General features: G+C 41.5%; 1 protein-coding gene across 1 annotated transcript in view; it reads right to left on the bottom strand.

Moving 5' to 3' along the window:
• LOC126427025 (ankyrin repeat domain-containing protein 23-like) overlaps positions 1 to 19,251 on the bottom strand; it is a 37,919-nt gene that overhangs the window by 5,888 nt on the left and 12,780 nt on the right. Inside the window, exon 3 of the mRNA XM_050089191.1 lies at positions 2,966 to 3,103. Within this exon, the coding sequence (XP_049945148.1) occupies positions 2,966 to 3,103 (138 nt within the window). The remainder of the gene's footprint in view (positions 1 to 2,965; positions 3,104 to 19,251) is intronic.

Raw genomic sequence — 19,251 nt, 5'->3', positions numbered from 1 at the left:
CAATTCAGGAAGTATCCCATGACTTTTTATCACATCAGTGTATTATCATTGACAGTATTGCAGTGGCTGTGTTGTTACGAAGACCAACAAAATGTTCGTTTGTGAATTTGTGCATATCCAAAGAAAAATGCACTGCAGCGGCTGCAGCCATTATGAAATGCGTGAAATGCTTTTGCAGATGCGAGTACGACAGCCTTCAAGTCCGTAAGAGAATGTTGGCAGTGACAATTCATGCCAGACCTGGACTCGACCCCAGATTTCCTGCTTTACGCGAGTGCTCGCCTTAACCACTTTCGCTATACATGCACAACTCATGGCCAGACCCAAACTTCCAAAATGTCATCATTCATGCATCACTAACTGTACTCATACACACATCAATTTCTGTACTGGGGAGGACGCTTTGATTGAAAGCCATTGACTGATGTGGGGAGATAAAACAATGAGGCAGTGCCTCTGTTGATCAATTATTTCGTTCATAACAGATGTAGCTGTCGCAATACCTGCTCCTTGAGACATGCATGCATGTCCAAACGAGCATTTCATCATTCTTCTTAAAAAGTTTGGAGACTTGAGCAAGAAGAAGGAAGGAAATCGGCTCGTGGCATATATATGCTGTCCAGGGAACAGTCCAATCCATGAAGCTGTCAGGTGTTGGTTAGGCATTGGTTGTACCATGACTGTCACTGGGTAACAGCACAAATTCCAGACAGTTACTGGAACAACAATTAATAGCAGCCAGCAGTAGTATAACATATCAGCTGAGAATTGTTTTGTCAGTTACTGGGGAATACACTGCTCACAGTTGCTCACTGGGTTTGCTGATATTTCACTGAAACACCATGATGCTAGCTCCAAATGATGATATTTTCTCGTGGAAGTTCGCATGCGGCACCAGACATGAGTAGGACACAGCCTGACGTCTCTGCACTGAGAGCTGCATCCACAAGCCTACGAAGAACAACTGGCCACTCATCTTGTTAAACCCTTGCCATGTACTGCCACTGTGATTCCAATGGAGCTTGTCGTTACTCTCATTAATCTTAGCCTCATCAATAATTTTAGTGTAAAATCCAGTAGTAGCATGAGTAACTTTCACTATTAGTGTGTAAGCTGGGCTTCACTCCTGTGGAGTCAGGGTGGTTGTTCTGGTGTTGCTATTTTACCAGTAGCCCACAGCGATTCTGTGGAGCGAGTGAAGAGGCTGTTCACCGCGTAAGAAGTTTATATGTATCGAATGTTCGCACATTTATTGGGCTATGCAGGTGGGCATGGCACACAGGCAGATTGTGTTTCCATCAATGGCAGCTGAGATTCGTGATATATGCAACAAACATACCAATATATGAAAATGAACAGGTGTTTCAGTATACTGAACTAGGAGAAAAGAACGAAATCAATAAGGGAATCTGATGGGGTTCTGGGCAGTGGAACACAAAGAACTTAACACAGACACTTTTACTGGCCAGAACAATGGAACCCTTGCTTCACTAACACAATAACCAAATTGGATAACAACAATAGGAAGCCGTGGGACCCACTGCAAGTAGATACACACATTGCTCATATCGATGGCTGACCATTCTAGATAATTTGAGTTATGGAATCCTTGAATCTCTGTATAGGTGGGAGCAATGAATTTTCTTAAGTCAATTCATACATTTCATATGCCATTTAAGTTACAACATATGCATTGCACCCACTTTCCCACTTGAAAGTTGGGACACACTATTCCATAACGTCTTGCTGCATTCTTCTCTGATCAGTTTCAAATGGCATGCTGAATAGTCACACAGTTGGTTGTCCTATGCCAGTGCAGGTACTAGTCTGGTACATTGAGCACGTTCATGTTAAGAAGGAACTGCAATGTCAATCTAGTCCCAATGAATGCATCTTGTAAACCTTTCAACTCACTGTGAGACAAATTTTTGTTATACACCCAACTGCCTATGACCGTACCGTCGGTCGCTTATTTCCAATAACAGGGAATAGTTATGTGAAAGCAAGCAAGAGCGGGAAAATGGGCATAAGAGAACTACAGCTATAGTATGAGCACTGCTTCTGACCAACAGCTTGTTAAAATGTCTTTTGCTCAATTCCTGGTCTGCATATAAAAACCACACTCCTTTAGAGCAAATTATCCCTCGTTAAAGGTGTGTGATACAACAATTTGTATCACTGGAAAATTCAGCCTCTAGATGTATGTTTGTTCTATGCCTATAAAATGTACTATCGCACTATCTCCATGTACACCTTCAAGGATGGCGAGTTTCATGATAAACTCCATGACAGACTGTTTTGCATTCATTTGCGTGCCATCAAATTCCATCAGTTGTTATCACACCATTACACGTGTATCACTTAAAAGAGTGGATGCTTAGCTGAATGTTCTGAACAGTTTGCCTTTGTGACCTTTTATCATTTGTGCTCGTGGTTCAAGTTAATGGTCTGCCCTGAACATTTCTCGGGTGTCGACGATGTCTATTCTGTTAAGTGTAATAAGTGTGTCGTATAGGAGGTTGATCTCTGAACCTCACGGAAACATTTTTCTGTCACCCTCCTGATGAAGATGGTGAGTCATTAGCAGTTAAAATTTTTTCCATCAGAAATGTTAACACTTTCAAATGAGTGAAAGACAGTGTGACCTCGCACTTAAAAGAGGTTTCTTGTGAGAATACATTCACGTGACATGTAAGTTTCGTTGAATGTCAGTGCACTGAAACCTTGTCTTCTCACCAACTTCTTTTAGGACTAATTTTTAAGGTACGTCAACACCATCAAGAGCCCCAGCCGCATTAAACACACCAATTAAATGAAGAAGTAAGTTTTCCTGATAGCTCCAAGCTCAGCTACATCGAAAATTTAAAAAATTTAAATTAGAGCCTTTCAGTGTAACATTTGGTTGACGCGGCACTGAGAGTTACTGTGAATGTACAAGTCGTGCGTTGGCAGTGATGGTACTCACCGCAGGCGGGAGACGGCCGAGTCGTCAGGTGGCGGGGGAGTATGGCGGGCAGCAGCGGTGGGAGTGCGGCCGCAGTCGCTGAGCGGCTGAGTGCCGTGGCTGGTGCTGGTGGGCCTACAGTCTGCAGTGGCTGGCACGCTGAAAACAAGAGGCACTGCGTCAGCGGGTGGGCGCACAGGGTATTGTGGAGGGGGGGGGGGGGGCAGAAGGTCGCTTACTGCAGCCGGGGGCCTGTCCACAGTGGCAACACGACACACGCTGTCTGTGACACTGGTGGGGAGCCTGAGTTCAACAGCCCACCATTTTGTCAGTTTACACACTGGTTTTCCCAAGTTCCACCATAACAGCAGCTAAGTGTACCAAACAAAAAATTGTTCAGAAATAACAAACCAAAGGTAAATGTAAGGGCCCAGTATCTCTGGACTGACAGGATTATTGAACAGGACATTGCAAATACGTCACTAAAGCAATACTCAAACTAGCTCATTTATCAAAGACTGAACTATAACAGGCACACATAACAAACATTAAGACAGCAGATACTTAACTTCGCAGGGAAGGTATTTCAGATAAGGCACGAGAGAATGGAGCTAAGCCAGAGGAAACTTTTAGTCATTAAAAAGTCATCATATTTTTATTTGATTATAAATAAAATTATATATAAAATTATGCCACATTCCCCTGTACTCCTTGTACATAGTAGAATAAATTGGCTACAGAAATTGCTGGCATACGCCATACACATACCAAGGAAATGAAAGACAATTACACAAAGTAAAGTCTGTATTGCAGCAGAAGCATTCAGTGGCAAGAGCATAAGGAACACCAGTTGGTGATTACACTGACTGACATCACACTTCTGAGCAAGCAACTTAACACTTTTAGGACGCTGTGTTTTAGTCATCCCATGGATCACACTTCAAGGTACCATTATGCTCCAAATGCTGCGCCCCAAAATACGGATTTTCCGGGGGTCATAACTCATGTTCCGCTGGTGACAGAGACAAGGCATGTAGTGTTTCGGATAGCCCTTAGCCTGAAGGCCATTTGTATACCAGACAGAAGATATCTCATACTGTTGCTATCCTTCAGTACAGCGTAAAAATTTAAACACCACACACTCCTTCCAGCCCAGGCAAACTGAGGAAATCATCTGGTTATTTTGCATTAGGTGTGGCTCACGCTGGACCTTAGGTGGCTTATGAAAGCACAATTTGTTCATGGGAAAGCCACAAAGGACCAAGATTTTTGTGTAGGAAAAGCACCAATTGTGGGGACAGTAATTTCTATTCATGACAGCACCTTCGCCATGTCTTCTTAAGATGACATTTTTCAGTAACTTTGAAACTTTTTGGATATCATTATCCGTTATGATATGTAAGAGTTCATATTTAGTGTTTATATCCACTCAAAGTATGTGTGTGATATCCCATCTGAAGTACACATATAGTTTTAACTAATGTACTGAACACAGGGCAAGGGTTTTAGGGCCATTGCATAGGTTCTGAGGTCATGAAACTTTGTTTTTACCCAGCATTTTTCCATCAATAAAACCTTATGACATACTACCTCTGTATAATAGGCACTTCACACATATATAAATAGATGGGAAGCTGTACTACAGTGCTAAAAATGGCCTCATGAGGGTTTTCACGTGTTGAAAATAACTTAAAATTACTGTTAAAAACATATATAACTGGAAAAGCTGTTGATTCTGTAAATTATTACTAACAACATTTTTACGTCTTAAGACAAATATTTCACTTGATCAAGGTATACAGAAAGAAACCTAAGTCAAATAATTTTGTGTTAACTTCATATTATGCATACTTATTTGTTGTTTATATATGACGAAGTACCTAAATGTGCCGAAGTACGTAAATAAACTGTCTAAATGTTGTTGACTTACAGAATTTGATTGATACGTGGCGTACCACCTAAACTTTTCACCGCCATTATCTGTGGAACCACCAACAGATACTGACTAACAGCTTTCACGGGTATGAATGTACAGCAGAGGCTCAAGAAAGTAAAAACTATGGGACAATCTAAACTGTGCGGAAATATTGGTTTCAACAGAAAGTAGTAGTTATGGCATTAAAATATAAATGCCATGTGGCTAGGGCCTCTCATCGGGTAGACAGTTCGTCTGGTGCAAGTCTTTCAAGCTGATGCCACTTTGGTGACTTGCATGTGGATGGGGATGAAATAATGATAAGGACAACAGAACACCCAGTCCCTGAGAGGAGGAAATCCCCGACCCATCCGGGAATCAAACCCGAACCATTAGGTATGACATTCCGTTGCGCTGACCACTGAGTTACCAGGGGCAGACAGTAATGGCATTGATTTCACCGCAATGCATCAATTACATTAAGAAATTGGTACATGAATTTGACGCTTGAAATAAGCGGAACATGACATTATTGCACTTTTCACAATATAAGAGAAACCCACATGTTGCTCGAAATCGCAGTGTGATTTAAGTACTATGACACAACAAAGCTGTATTTACGTATCGCTATGTACACTGTTAGTACATGGCCTAGGAAACACACAGATGTCCAGTCACCCGCAAGATAAACAAGGGCATGGTTTACTCGTATGTGCTTCATACTACTACAGTGCACATAACTGTAAGAAAATACTGGTATCCACTGACCAGGGTAAACAAAATTAATGGCTGTCAAAGGGTCACACAGAGGGATACATGCTATTTGTATGTAGTTTATCAATTACACAATGGTACATGCCATGTACGGGACGTGTCACTGAACATCTTTAGTGACTGCTGTCACTATATCCTTGGCAACACAGCTGTGCCCACTCCGTCATTGATCCACTCGTGGCTATCAGTGTTTGTGATGCTATTGCAGAGCATGCAGCACGAATATAGGCTGTAGTGTTCGTACTTGTTGTTGGGACCTGCTGGTACACCGCATCTTTGACATTTCCCCAGAGAAAAATGTCCATGGGCGTGAGGTCTGGCGATCCTTCTGGAAATCCTTCGATATGATTGCTCTGTTCAATTCATCGATGTGGGGTGGTTAGTTTAGCTCCTACTGTTCCACTGTGGCATTATGCACAGGGCATCCATCATGTTGACACCACATTATTTGATGCAATTGAAGGGTCTGTCTTCCATCACGTTTTGGAAACAAATACGCTGCATATTTTCATATTAGTATAAATTCGAATTGCACCGAACACAGCACGTTACTTTCCAGAGCTTTGAAATCGAGATTGCGATGCCCTTATGTAAGCCAACATGCAACATGATCTCGGCAGCCAATGATAGATATTCAGAGAATAGGGCACACCCTGTAGTAAGCCAATAGTGAGATCACTTACGTAGCGTGAATACACAAGGAGGAAAAGTTAACAGTTTACATTAATATACGTAGTGTGGCAAAAAGAAAAGCCAAGCTTTCTCATATAATATTGGTCTCTAAGATTAATAAGCTACAAGAGAATCTAAGCTTTCACATGTAGTATTTATCTTTCTTGCGTGTGTTATACTTAAGGTATTTCACACAAATGTGCCACTAATTTGGAATAATGATGTGTCTGGTCTCCTGAGACACAAATTATTCTACATGGTTGGGCCTGAAAGTATTCAGTTCTAAACGAGAGTCAAATGCTCTGATTGAAGAAATTCATCCCACTTTCTCACACGTAACATAATTCACCTTCCATAAAGAGAAATTTACTTTGAAAGTAACACCTCTCAAACCACCATTCGCAAAACTATCCCGAGATTGTTAGAAGTAGGTTCGATTTAGCAGTTGCCAGAGTGCGCCCGAAAACAGGCATTAATGCGCGTGTGCAGCTGCAATGATGTAGGAAGCCCGCACGTATGTATGTATGTATAAAGCATAAAGAGATCTTACATTACACCATAAAAGAAACATGACATCAGAGGATATTCCAAAAGCATCAGAATTTTGTAAACTATACTGAAACTCCTAATCCGGCCTGAAGTGCACATTGATTTGTCAACATTCAAAATGAAGTAGGTCCCACGTGATATTAACCTTTTCAGTGTGGTTTTTGGGATGTAAATTTTTTTCGAATAGCAGTACTGTACCATCTCATGTACGAGATTGTATGATTAAATGATGACTGGCAATGGCAAGGAAATCGTTTCTGAAGAAGAGAAATTTGTTAACATCGAGTATAGATTTAAGTGTCAGGAAGTCGTTTCTGAAAATATTTGTATGGAGTGTAGCCATGTATGGAAGTGAAACATAGACGATAAATAGTTTGGACAAGAAGAGAATAGAAGCTTTTGAAATGTGGTGCTACAGAAAATGCTGAAGATAAGGTGGGTAGATCACTTAACTAATGAGGAGGTATTGAATAGGATTGGGGAGAAGAGAAGTTTGTGGCACAACTTGACTAGAAGAAGGGATCGGTTGGTAGGACATGTTTTGAAGCATCAAGGGATCACAAATTTAGCATTGGAGGGCAGCGTGGAGGGTAAAAACCGTAGAGGGAGACCAAGAGATGAATACACTAAGCAGATTCAGAAGGATGTAGGTTGCAGTAGGTACTGGGAGATGAAGAAGCTTGCACAGGATAGAGTAGCATGGAGAGCTGCATCAAACCAGTCTCAGGACTGAAGACCACAACAACAACAACACCATCTCATGTATAGTTCTTTATAATGGCATAGTACCATACATGTCACAACATGAGAACGTGGACTTTAAATTCAGTGAACAATTGAAACTAGCCAATTCTGTGGCATGAAACACTTTGGTTCAATTAAATTGATTGCCTCAGTGGGAGTGATTAATAAAGCCAAATTTCTTTAGCAAACAGAAGACGGTAAGTTCATTGTTCTGCAAAGTGATTAATGCTCGACTGCTAAAATCTTTGAAATAAAATAAAATCCAGAAGACTGAAACTAATATATTTTTGCCTTCCATAATTATGTCAATGTATTTTAATTCGCTTGATAGCTCCCAGCTACAGAAAAACGTTTTATTTTCATTTGACTTGGGAGCTGTAAAAGAAGATTATACAGCAATAGCACTAAACGCAAATACGGGTCACGTGGAGGCTAACCCCTCCCCACTACAACTCAGGTAACTCTGCACAATGCGTGAAGCTGGCAGCTATGGAACGTAAGAAAAAATTTTCTCATTAGCATTTTGCTGCTTGCTGCTACTGCCGATAGAGCTAACAGCCGCACTTCAAGTAGCCAGAAGAGGGAGAAGCTATTGCTCATATGCACGTCGACTGCACATCCACCCACTGACAACTGCTCAAATGAACCTGATGTAGGCAGTTGTGACGCCACACTTACAGAAAGGAGTTTATTGTTACGAAGGTCTTTGATACATTTTTGCTGTTTGCAGATACTTGTGCGTGCAACATGATTTCTTGTTTTAAATGGAGCATTTCCTTCACAACTAAAGATTTACTTTTTCCCCTCTCGTTTACGTTTTATTGCTGCAGTATTGTTCTCCAGTAGTATTCTTCGCTAGAGAATCAATTCTTACCAGTCAAAATTAAAAAAAATTTAACTGAAACTAAAACAATGAAAAATTCGAGTTTTTCACGGTTTCATATTGGCAGGCCCGATCCCTTGAGATACCTTCAGCAATGGCCTGCGGTTTTGGGCTGTCGTGGAAGTCCACCCATGTGGTCAGTTATTTACGTGTCACAGAAACCATGCTGATGAAGTGAGTCCATGGTGATCAACCCATACTGAGCTGCAGACAGGTGTGTAAAAAAGACCAATCACACACTCAACTATATTTTCGGCCATGGCCTTTGAAAACCAAAAACAAACAAACACACACACACACACACACACACACACACACACACACACACACACACACACACACACACACACAACCTTTCATTAAGAAGTCATGCCCACACCACTGCTATCGCCAGTCGCTGTCTACAGTCTCTTGAGAATCAGAGCCAAACAAACCACTCCTCACACCTCCCTGCCTCTTGTTGGCAGCTGCTAGGCTAATGGAAAGAAGTGGTGGCAGCACTGACTGCAAGTGAGGGGACAGGTGGGAAAGGGAGAAGCAGAAAGAACGAGGGAAGGAAGTGGCGCACATACTCAGCTGCCGCCCCCCCCCCCCCCTCCCGACTGCTTGGCACCTCAGTAAACAAACCATTTCATCTACTGGGACCAAAACAAGATATTTCCTGTGTTTATTTTTTTCAAATTTCCCTTATTCCCTGACATTTTTGAAATTCCCTGATTTCCACAGCTTGTGGCAACTCTGCACTGACAGTATTCCTGGTGATTTTGAACATAGTCATTATGGAGGACTATGTACTGCCACATGATACGGGTGGTATCTATGCCTGTCCAGAATACGTCACGCTTTCATTCGAGGAATTCCCACCCGTCACCATTTGATGAATACTTGCACGAGGCTTTATTGCAGGGATCACTACAACAACTCCATCTGTTGCTTCACGTGTGAGGCCCCTGCTGCAGAACCACGTTCATGGACAGAACTGCCCTGTCACACAAAGCCTTCTGACAATACTTGTGGAGATGTGCCATATTTGTGGCATTCTCTGTACAGTAACATCATGTCAACCATTTCCTCATTTTTGAATACCATGACAGGTAAATTAATACCACGATTACAACTGACACCAATCACAGTGTACAGTACACCAGTGCCATGTACCTGTACATACTTTCACAAAGAACAACCTGCATCACAGTGAGCCATTCCCACATACAGTGCCGATTGCAGCCCACTGCTGTATGCAACTGCAGAGGCGAAGGGTTGACCTGGACACTAACGGGGCAGCGTACACTGGCAGGTACTGTTCCACAATCTGTATGTAGATGAATACGACAAGTATGAGGGACACTTATGTAGATATCAATGGTTGTGGCAGAAACCCTTATTACTTCCTTAGGCCCTCATGATAGCAATGTGTGCGTACATTTTGCAGCTTGCACTACAGCTGTAGCGGTTAGAAAGCTAAGTACTGACGAACTTATTTGTCCACTGTTATACAGTTATTAAATTTAATAGTTTTTGGCAGTGTTTCATGCTGTTTGAAGCGAAATAACGATTTAATAAACTTTTGGAATAGTTCGCTTGCTGTGTATTTTAGAGTTTTCTGTGCATTTAAGTTGTTTGGTAAATTCCGTACATTAGTTTTCACCCGACATTTCTTATTGTTTCTAGTGAAATACTTCAGTAAAATTTTCATTCGCTGTTTTAACTTCGTTTAATGTTCCAGTAGCCTTTCGAATTTTTTGGTTTTAGCTAATAATTTTGTGAAGTTTTGTTGGTATTGGTATTAGCTGTTGTGTAGTAGTATTTATACAAGTAGTTGCTTTCTTAGTAGGCAGAGAATTTCGAGACCTTTATTGTTAGTTCTATAAATAATTCTAGTGGTGTAACAACTTTGGTAACGTAGCCATATAGTTTTTTCAGTAATTGTAAAATTTTACCATGAGTGAGGAGTGTGGGTTCTGTCGTAGGTTTGTGAATAGTGGGCTATGGTGTAGGATTTGTTCAAAGTATTTTCATCGGGGGGAATGCAGTGGCGAAACCAGTGGTCATTTTAGTGAGATCCTCTCCTGGGAATGCAGAATCTGTAGTAGAAATAAGTTGATAGAGGAGCAGTTACAACACGCAAAGGAGGAACTAGATAGGTTGAGGCGGGTGAAGGGTAGTGGGGGAATGGGAACTGGCTGGCTCTGAGCACTATGGGACTTAACATCTATGGTCATCAGTCGAATGGGAACTGGCAATTGGCAAGAAGGCAGCTAGGAAGAGGAGGTATTCAGACTGTTTTACTTTGCATATATGCAATACATTTGACCAACTGTCAGAGTTGAGTGGAGAGGAGCCTTGTGTAGCTGTAGATTTAGGGAACATGCAGCAGTCCTCAGCAATTAGGAGGCCTAGGTTAGTCACAAAGTCATTTATTTTTATCTGTTATTACTTTTACGTTGTAATTTCATGTACTGACACGTTCCATGGCCTTTGAGATTTGCTCCTCAATTTGGTCCTACAGAACTTACTGTATAAACAAAAAAAATTAAAAAATGAATGTAAGAACATGCACGTCAATCACTTCGTGATTACGAGCAATGTGCGGGTCACTCTCGTTTAGCGGGAAGTGCAATAACAGCGCATTTTGTTCATTTCATGCAGCAACTTTAGTTTCAATTTCTTGGAATGTAATTTATGTATTGCAATGCAACCAACGCCATTATTATTGTGATCGCTCCTGTTATTGATTGTGTATGGAATAATATGGAGTGTCCATTTTTTTTTTAAAGTAAGTGAGTTGATACCAGTATTTCCACACCATTTAGAATGTCTCACAGAATTTACATTCGCGACTCCCTGCCTTACATTAATAGCCGGAAAAGCCATTTGTCAGTATGTATCGTGGTTCCAGAGATATTGGCTGTGGAAATTTTGATGCACAGGGAAAGACTACCAGGGGAAAAATGCTATCAGAGCATGAAAGGGTGAAAATATTTAACTCTTTGAAAGACTGACAGCAAAGTAGGGAACCAGCTGCCTCAGTCGCCACTGCACCTTCTTCACCAAAAATTTTGGTGTCTGGAAATACTCAATTTTTTTGTGCTGAAAGAGTAGTAGAGAGAGTTATGGCAAAAGCTAGGAAAGACAGTGCCAGTGGGAGAAAAAGAGGAGGCTAGGTGGCGGGATGGAGGTGATAAAGTCGCAGTGAAAAATTGAGATGCATGAAGGCAACAGCAATGAAACCAAAAGAGATAGATATTGCTGGTCAGTGTGAGACAATAGCAGCAGAAGTGAAAGAGAGATGGATGGACATATACCCAATAGGAGAAAAATGGAGAGATGACAGTGGAAATGAAAAATAGATGCGTGGAGACCCTACACATGCTTTGTGGGTCTGCATCCTAATACACACAGGAATAGGGGGACAGCACATTATGGACTGGAATTTTGAACACATGGGGATGGGAAAAAATAACATTGACACCACAGAATTTTTGAGCTGTTGCAGTTAGGTGGAGACAGTGGCATTGCAAAAGAAAGAAAGGGAGACAGTGTAAGTAAGAAAGGGTTTCCATTTATTGCTGGGAGAGGGAGAGAGAGAGAGAGAGAGAGAGAGAGAGAGAGAGAGAGAGAGAGAGAGAGAGAGAGAGAGAGATAGATGGGCAGTGGCAGTGGGAGTGTGCATGAATATCTTCGCATGATAAAAATTTTGGTACGTAAAGCAGAATGAGGGCTCAAGCAGCTAGTTCTCCATTTTTCTGCACGAGTCCTTCAAAGAGCAATATTTTCACCCTTTTGTGCTCCGACAAGAACATCTTTCCCCTTTTGTCTTTCAGTCCAATCACAATTACTGATGGAAAACTTCCCATTTGTCAGTACCTCAAAGATGCTTTTGAAAGCTGGGGCTACCAGAAGTCAGGCTGCTGTCGTGTGCACAGGACCAACTGTCAGTTCCAAGTGTTGTCTCGGCTGCTGAATGTGTACTGTGAGATGTGAATGTGGGACTGAACTAGGCATGGTGACATGCTTCACTACATCTAGAAGTTACAACAGGTTATCATGTACAACATTGCAATGTGTGGATGTATTGCTGCCCTGTGTTCTGTGTAAGCTACAGCAGTATAAGAGTACAGTGACAGGAAGATGAAGAAATAAACAATTCCTACTGAATTATCTCCTACCTTGATGTCACTGACACACAACAGACCATGTTCAGGGAGCACAAACACACTCCATGCAATTCAGCTAGTCACCCACCCATTTGCACATTACAAAGTTGTGGTAGAAATAATAGAACTAAAGAATAAACGAACTCCAGATCCAGAATGGATGCATTCACAGATACTCCAAAGACTAGCATCACAGATCACTCTGTACTTACCAGAATTAATATATGATGCCTTAAGGCTAGGCACGCTATTTACAGTTTGGGGAACCATAATTGCAGGAATCATCCAGAAAATGCAGGCCAACTTTCCTCAAAAACCAGAATGGCTAAGGTGCACAAGCTACTGTACAGCTGCCTCCAGGCAGCGAGTGCTTCGGGGCCTCGGCCCACAAGATTTTGGTCTTAATAAAAGGAAAGCAACAGACGATGTAGTTAATCAAGCTCTGGAAATTGTCAAAAACATACAAAACAAAGATGCCACAGCCATCGCGAAAGATATTGCATATGCTTTCGACAAACTCTGATGCCCTGCAATATTTGCTAGTTTCAGACAACTCTAGGTGCTACAATCCTTAGACTATTGCAGGTATGCAGTAATAGAATGGTTTGTGGGCACTTTTCAACCAGTATGTAGGCACACTGAGTAATTTGAACCAACAAAACAGCTGCTAGATGAAGGCAGAGGAGTGGCCTGCTTAGACTGTCAGCTGTGTTTTCAGCATCACTACAGTGGTAACACTGTGTGTGGGGATCAGAACAAACCCAACTGATATTACTACCACATATTGGGCAGCAATGTACTGGTTAAAGTTGAGTAGAGTAGACTAGACTAGACGAAGTTGAACTAATCAACTGTGCATCCACTAACAAGTACCAACTTAAACTCTGAAAAATGGAGACCTGGGAAGGTGATTAAAATGCAGGCAATAAGGGGCAACAAGTCTGTATATTTCTCCCCACATCTCACACAAGGCTAAGAATCAAACATGTCGATCTGAGCTCTGGCACGCTGTACTTCTAATCTGGAAGCTGACATTACCACAAGCACTTCAACTGCATGAGTAACCAAAGACAATGTTTCACATTTAAAAAATTAGGAATGCCTTAAAACACAGACCTATTCTGCAGGAATTAAAGAAATTTCAGATACCACTGACAGGTACACAATGTAACCACCGAACATTAAATATATGAAGCCATGACGTCAAACAATAGAACCAGCTAACCAAATTGGGAGACTAAATTTCTAATACAACTTATCAAGAATCCCTACGCACTGTTCCATAATGGGGGGAGGGAGGGGGACATTAATGGGCAGCAAAATGAGAACGCTTAGGGTGGAAGAAGAAAACAAATTAAGTGACTTTCAACTCCAGACACCAACAACAGATGTCTTATATAGCCACTGGTCAGCCACAACATTATGACCACCTACCTAATAGCCAGCATGGACAACAGCAGTGACTCTTAATTGCATCAAAGAAATATGAGGCCTTTGTAGGTCACTGGAGGGAGTTGGCACTGCATCTGCACACTTGAGGCAGTGTCCTATGTGAGTGACAAAAGCAAGCGACTTCTGGATATGTGACACTCCAGCGACAAGCAGCAACATCAGGCAAGAGCTCGGGTTTCCTGCGTGCGAGCGAACATGTCGTGCTACAAGAAGGCTGCTTAGAGCCAACCAGCTGTGTCTATAAAACAGCACCCTTAAACTGTAGAATACTGTAGCTGGAGAGTAAGTCTACAAAATTAGATTTACCTAAGAAAATCAAGCGAAAAGGAATGCTGTGCATGAAATTTACAAAGGGAGGAATCTCCATGGAGAATTTCATAAATATCAACTACCAAGATCACCATACAAATCTTCAAAGACACGTGAATGAACAGAGGAGCATTCGACTATCTCACCAGTACATTAAATACAAATGTTTTTTATGTGATCAAGAACTTTTAACAGCCAATAAATGCAGAAGAATGACTGACTACATTACTGACTACCATAAATAGACATGTAAGTACGTAGATTGATAACTGAAGGACAGTTAGATGTGTAGAGGTAGCGTTACAGAACATGAGTATGATTCGTTGTCCTAGGTTCGATTTCAGCTGCATCTTATATTTTAACTGACTCCATTACAATTCTGTATAATACACTTTATATATACTGTTTACACTGCGTTTCTAAGCATATTTTAAGGTCTTGCCAAAGAACTTTATCTTTAAGTGTATACACACCTCTCCAAGTATATCACAAACATTAAATTCCTAACAAATTACAATGAAGCATGAAATTTTACAGATATCTGCTGTTACAAATGTAATTCATCAGCAGTCAGAGTTAAGGCCAAGCGTTACCATTAATCTAAATAGTGTGTAAAGGTAAAGCATACAAATTTTTTAAAAAGAAAGTCAAAGATTTTGTGTAATGATTTGTCTAAAAATAAGATATAAAAAATATTAGGGAAATGTTTGGAGCACCTCATTTTCTGTTCATGAGTTTGAGCATCATTCAAAAGCATGTAGAACATTTCTCTAATCTACTTATTTCTTTTACACAAATCATTTCATAAATTATGTGGATGATTTCTTTCATTTTTGATTTTCAAGTTTTATTCAGGAGGAATGATTTACTGACTCCTTGTTTGCCTTTGTAACATACTTGATTCGATGGAATCCTTTTTGACATTTAAATACCAATGTATCTTTTTATGTGCAAAATAGCTAGGCCTTGAACAGACGAAATTTGACACTTCATTTACATAGCTTGGCAGCAGCTTTTTGTGAAATATTTCAATTTTTCCTCACCTCATTAATTAAGTTTTTTATAATTACCCAGATTACTTTCAAGCAGTTACGTATGTTCATACAAACCTAGAGCTCACGCTGATCACTTTGATACCTCGTTTACTGTTTCTTTCCCTTTGTTTGGCTATGAAAATTCAGAAAAAACCTCATGGTGTAATTTAGAGGGAGTTTTGTTTTTGCTCTGCTCACGCGTTTACAAAAGTGAATCGAGTGTCAATCATACGATAAATAGTCCTTTCTGCGTGTTATCATTTCCAAATATCATCTTTTCGATATCTTGAACCGTTTATGAAATACAACAATTTTTACGACCACTTGATTACCAAAGCGCAGGAAAGGTTCCGCCCCGTCCGTGGATGTAACAACCAATATCTCAAGAATGAAAAGAAATATTCCGGTCTCAATTTTAAATACAGTTTAGATATATTATTACATTTCATCCACAATAATGTATGGCCTTAAATGAACTACATGGAAAGTCTATGCAATGTGATTTTACCTCTGCAAATTCTTCAAAATTTCGTGCACCCATGTACTCAATTTCGTGCAGCACAGTAACTATGACGAATAACGAAAATAAATTGAGACCTTTATCAAGCGACGATATCAAGCTGTAATATGCGGATGAACCAAATTTTTTCACCAAATAGTTTTCTTATAATCTCCTAAATATTTCAATGGCTGCCGTCGCGTCCGCTCCACTGTCTTGCCGAGAAGACACGTGGCTGTATCTCTCTGTCACACATGTTGCAGCAACAAGATTCAAATACGTTTGAATTCAAACGTAGCCAGTTGCAGCGGGAGACAGGCAGTGACACAGACATCGCTCACGTAGGACACTTCCGTAACTACACCTGCGGTTGTGTTTTGTCGCCTGAAGCTGTTGTGCACTGTCAGTCTCTTCTGTTGCTCACGTAGGACACAGCCTAAGTCACCTATGTCCATCAATTCCAGAGAGGGGGAGATGAGCTCAGACGCCACATTCCATCGTATGCCAGATGTGTGCGATCAGGTCGCATATCAACTGCAACTCGCCAATGTGTTCCTCAAACCACTCCATCACACTCCTGGCCTTGTGACATGGCACATGTTATTGAAAACTGCCACTACTGTCAATAAATGTGAGTCAAAGGGCTGTGCGTGGTCTGCAACCAGTGTATAATACTCATTTGCTATCATGGTGCCTTGAGCAAGCTCCACTGGATCCACAAGATCCCCCTGTGAATGTTCCCCACATCATGACGGCGGCACTGCCAGCTTGTCTCTCCACAGAACAGATGGGAGGAGCTTTTCCCCTGGAATATCATTCATGCCCTACCATCCGATTGATGAAGAAGCTATTGGGACTCATCAAACTGTACAATTGTACAATGCTCTGCCACTGCACCAACGTCCAGTGCCGATGGTCACGTGCCCATTTCAGTTTTAGTTGCTGATGTCACAGTGTTAACATTGCCACATGCAGTCATTACCTGTGGAGCCTATCATTAGAGGTGTTCAGTACACTGTGTTGAGACACAATTGCACTCTTCCAAGCATTGAAGACTGATGTTAGTGTCACCACAGTTCGCCACTTGTCCTGCTTTAGCAATCTGTGCAGCCTGTGACATCTGACAATGGGTATACTATTCTTTGTGAGTACTGTTTCACCCTGTGTATGCCATAAAGCATTTAACTGTGTCTGAGCCATAACAGGTTACCTCTCAACACAAAGTTCTTCAATTTCAGGTGCAGCACACTGAGCAACTGCTGCTCAGCTTCTAACAAATGACTAAGTTGCTCCACAGCCAGTCACTCCTCCCAAGCACCATTAGTTTAATGGTAATGAAGAGGATTGGTCTGAATATCACACGCAAGTCGAAGCCCACTTTGACACATACAATGTTACAGCTATGATGCCCATTGCTTTCTCTCCATCATCTGTCAGAACTGACATACTGACTGTGTTTCAAACTGTGCCCCAATTCAGTGTTCAAAATTGTGCCCCGATTTTCGTCATGATGACCTTGTTTGGAAGTTAGATGAACATTCTGTTGCTCAGATATGTATGACTGCAGTTAGGTTCTGATTTATTCGTCTCAAGAAGTTGCCCCAACAGTGTTTTGAACAGTGGATAGCTGAACTTACAGGGTTAAACAAGATATTTCAGGTTTACGTGCTTTGGGCTAAGCCATAGCATTATTTTGTTACATATTGCAGTCACATAAAATGTGTCAGACACATGCATTTGCACAGCTGTTCTAAAATTGCTTGAACACAATCTGAAAACAGTTTTGTCTATTGTGGAATCTAAGTACGGTGGACACAATTGAAGTTGACTTTGATTCTCCATCTATTTCTCTTGTTAAATGATGCACAAGACACCCAGTCTAAAGTTCATCCTAATGTTTAAGTGAATAAAACAGCGATCACATGAACAGTGAAAGTGAAGGTAAAAACTTTCGGTGGCATCGTATGTGAGGTTCACTGCAGAATACAATGAGAAAGTCGTCTTCAGTGCTTTTCAAATTACAGGAAACATTGTCCTTGGTGTGACACAAAATGCTTCCACATGGTATGCAAAGACCTAGCCTGACAGTCTGTTTACAAGGCAGCCTGGGCAAGCACAGGTCCGGTGCACGGATTCAGTGAAGCTTACACGAGGTGCATTTTGTGTCAATGTCACCAATAGAAAAGAAATTTTAGTTCGCAACTGGTGCATCAATAACACGACAGTATCAGTAGCCCACATCATCAGATGCCTACTTCTGTAGTATCTACAGATGACGCCAGTAGTGTGTGTGTGTGTGTGTGTGTGTGTGTGTGTGTGTGTGTGTGTGTGTCAGTGGGGGGGGACACTTGCGCGCGCTCACGCATGCAACATGCCAGCAACTTTTCGTGAACTTGCAATATATGTTTCATGCACTCAGTTCTAGGAACAGTGCAAAGATTTTTGGGTTAGACTTGTTCAATTTTTCAGTGCCTCTCATTAAAGTCTGCGACCCATGTGACAAGAACAGCAGACTGTGTGACCTAGATTTGCAGAGGACTAAAGATTGAGGTGCACAGAACCATTGAAGACAATGCAAAGCCACATTTTTTCATGTTTGGCCTGTCACACGTGCAATCTATGAGGAAGTTGCTCTACACAAACATTGACTAAACTGCCCATAACATTTGAGGAAACATCCTGGCAACTAAGTGCCAGAGTGGTGTCAACCTAGATTGCAGCCTGAGCTGACATCCGTGTATCTGTGGAGGTGCCACCCACAGACAGCCATCACACTGCCCCAGGTGTTTCACTTGCCATCGACCCAACCGACAGCATCTGTGTTACTGGATACGCGACTGCCACATGGTCAGTTTTTCAGTCAGTGCTCCTAGTCATTCGCAAGGTGGCTATCGTGGTGTGGACAACAAGCAGCCGTTGGCTGCTGTTCCACTTCCTCTCTTCTCATCTGTGTTCGCATTCAGGCTACCTCTCCCCCACCATCACCATGTGACAACACTAGATGACAATGGTATGGAGGTTTCGTGGTGGGGAAATATGGTGGTGTCAAAGACCGAGGTCCCATAGAACAATCGGTACCTCAGAATGAAACCACAAGTAAGCACTGTCACTGCCAGTTGCAGCAATGATTGAGAGATTTTTTCAAAGACACGCCCTCAACAGTTTCTGTATGCCACCACTGCTTAAATAACGTGAGACCAGTGTCTTGTTTAACTTTAACTCTGCACTAATTGCTTAAAATGACAGTATTGTCCCTCTACACAGCCAGCAGCGCAAGAGTTCATTAGACGCCACCATGTAGTAAAGTTTACAGTCATAC

This window comes from Schistocerca serialis, chromosome 11 (genome assembly GCF_023864345.2).
Source record: "Schistocerca serialis cubense isolate TAMUIC-IGC-003099 chromosome 11, iqSchSeri2.2, whole genome shotgun sequence".
Lineage (NCBI taxonomy): Eukaryota > Metazoa > Arthropoda > Insecta > Orthoptera > Acrididae > Schistocerca > Schistocerca serialis.
This window is presented reverse-complemented; position numbering and strand designations above follow the sequence as displayed.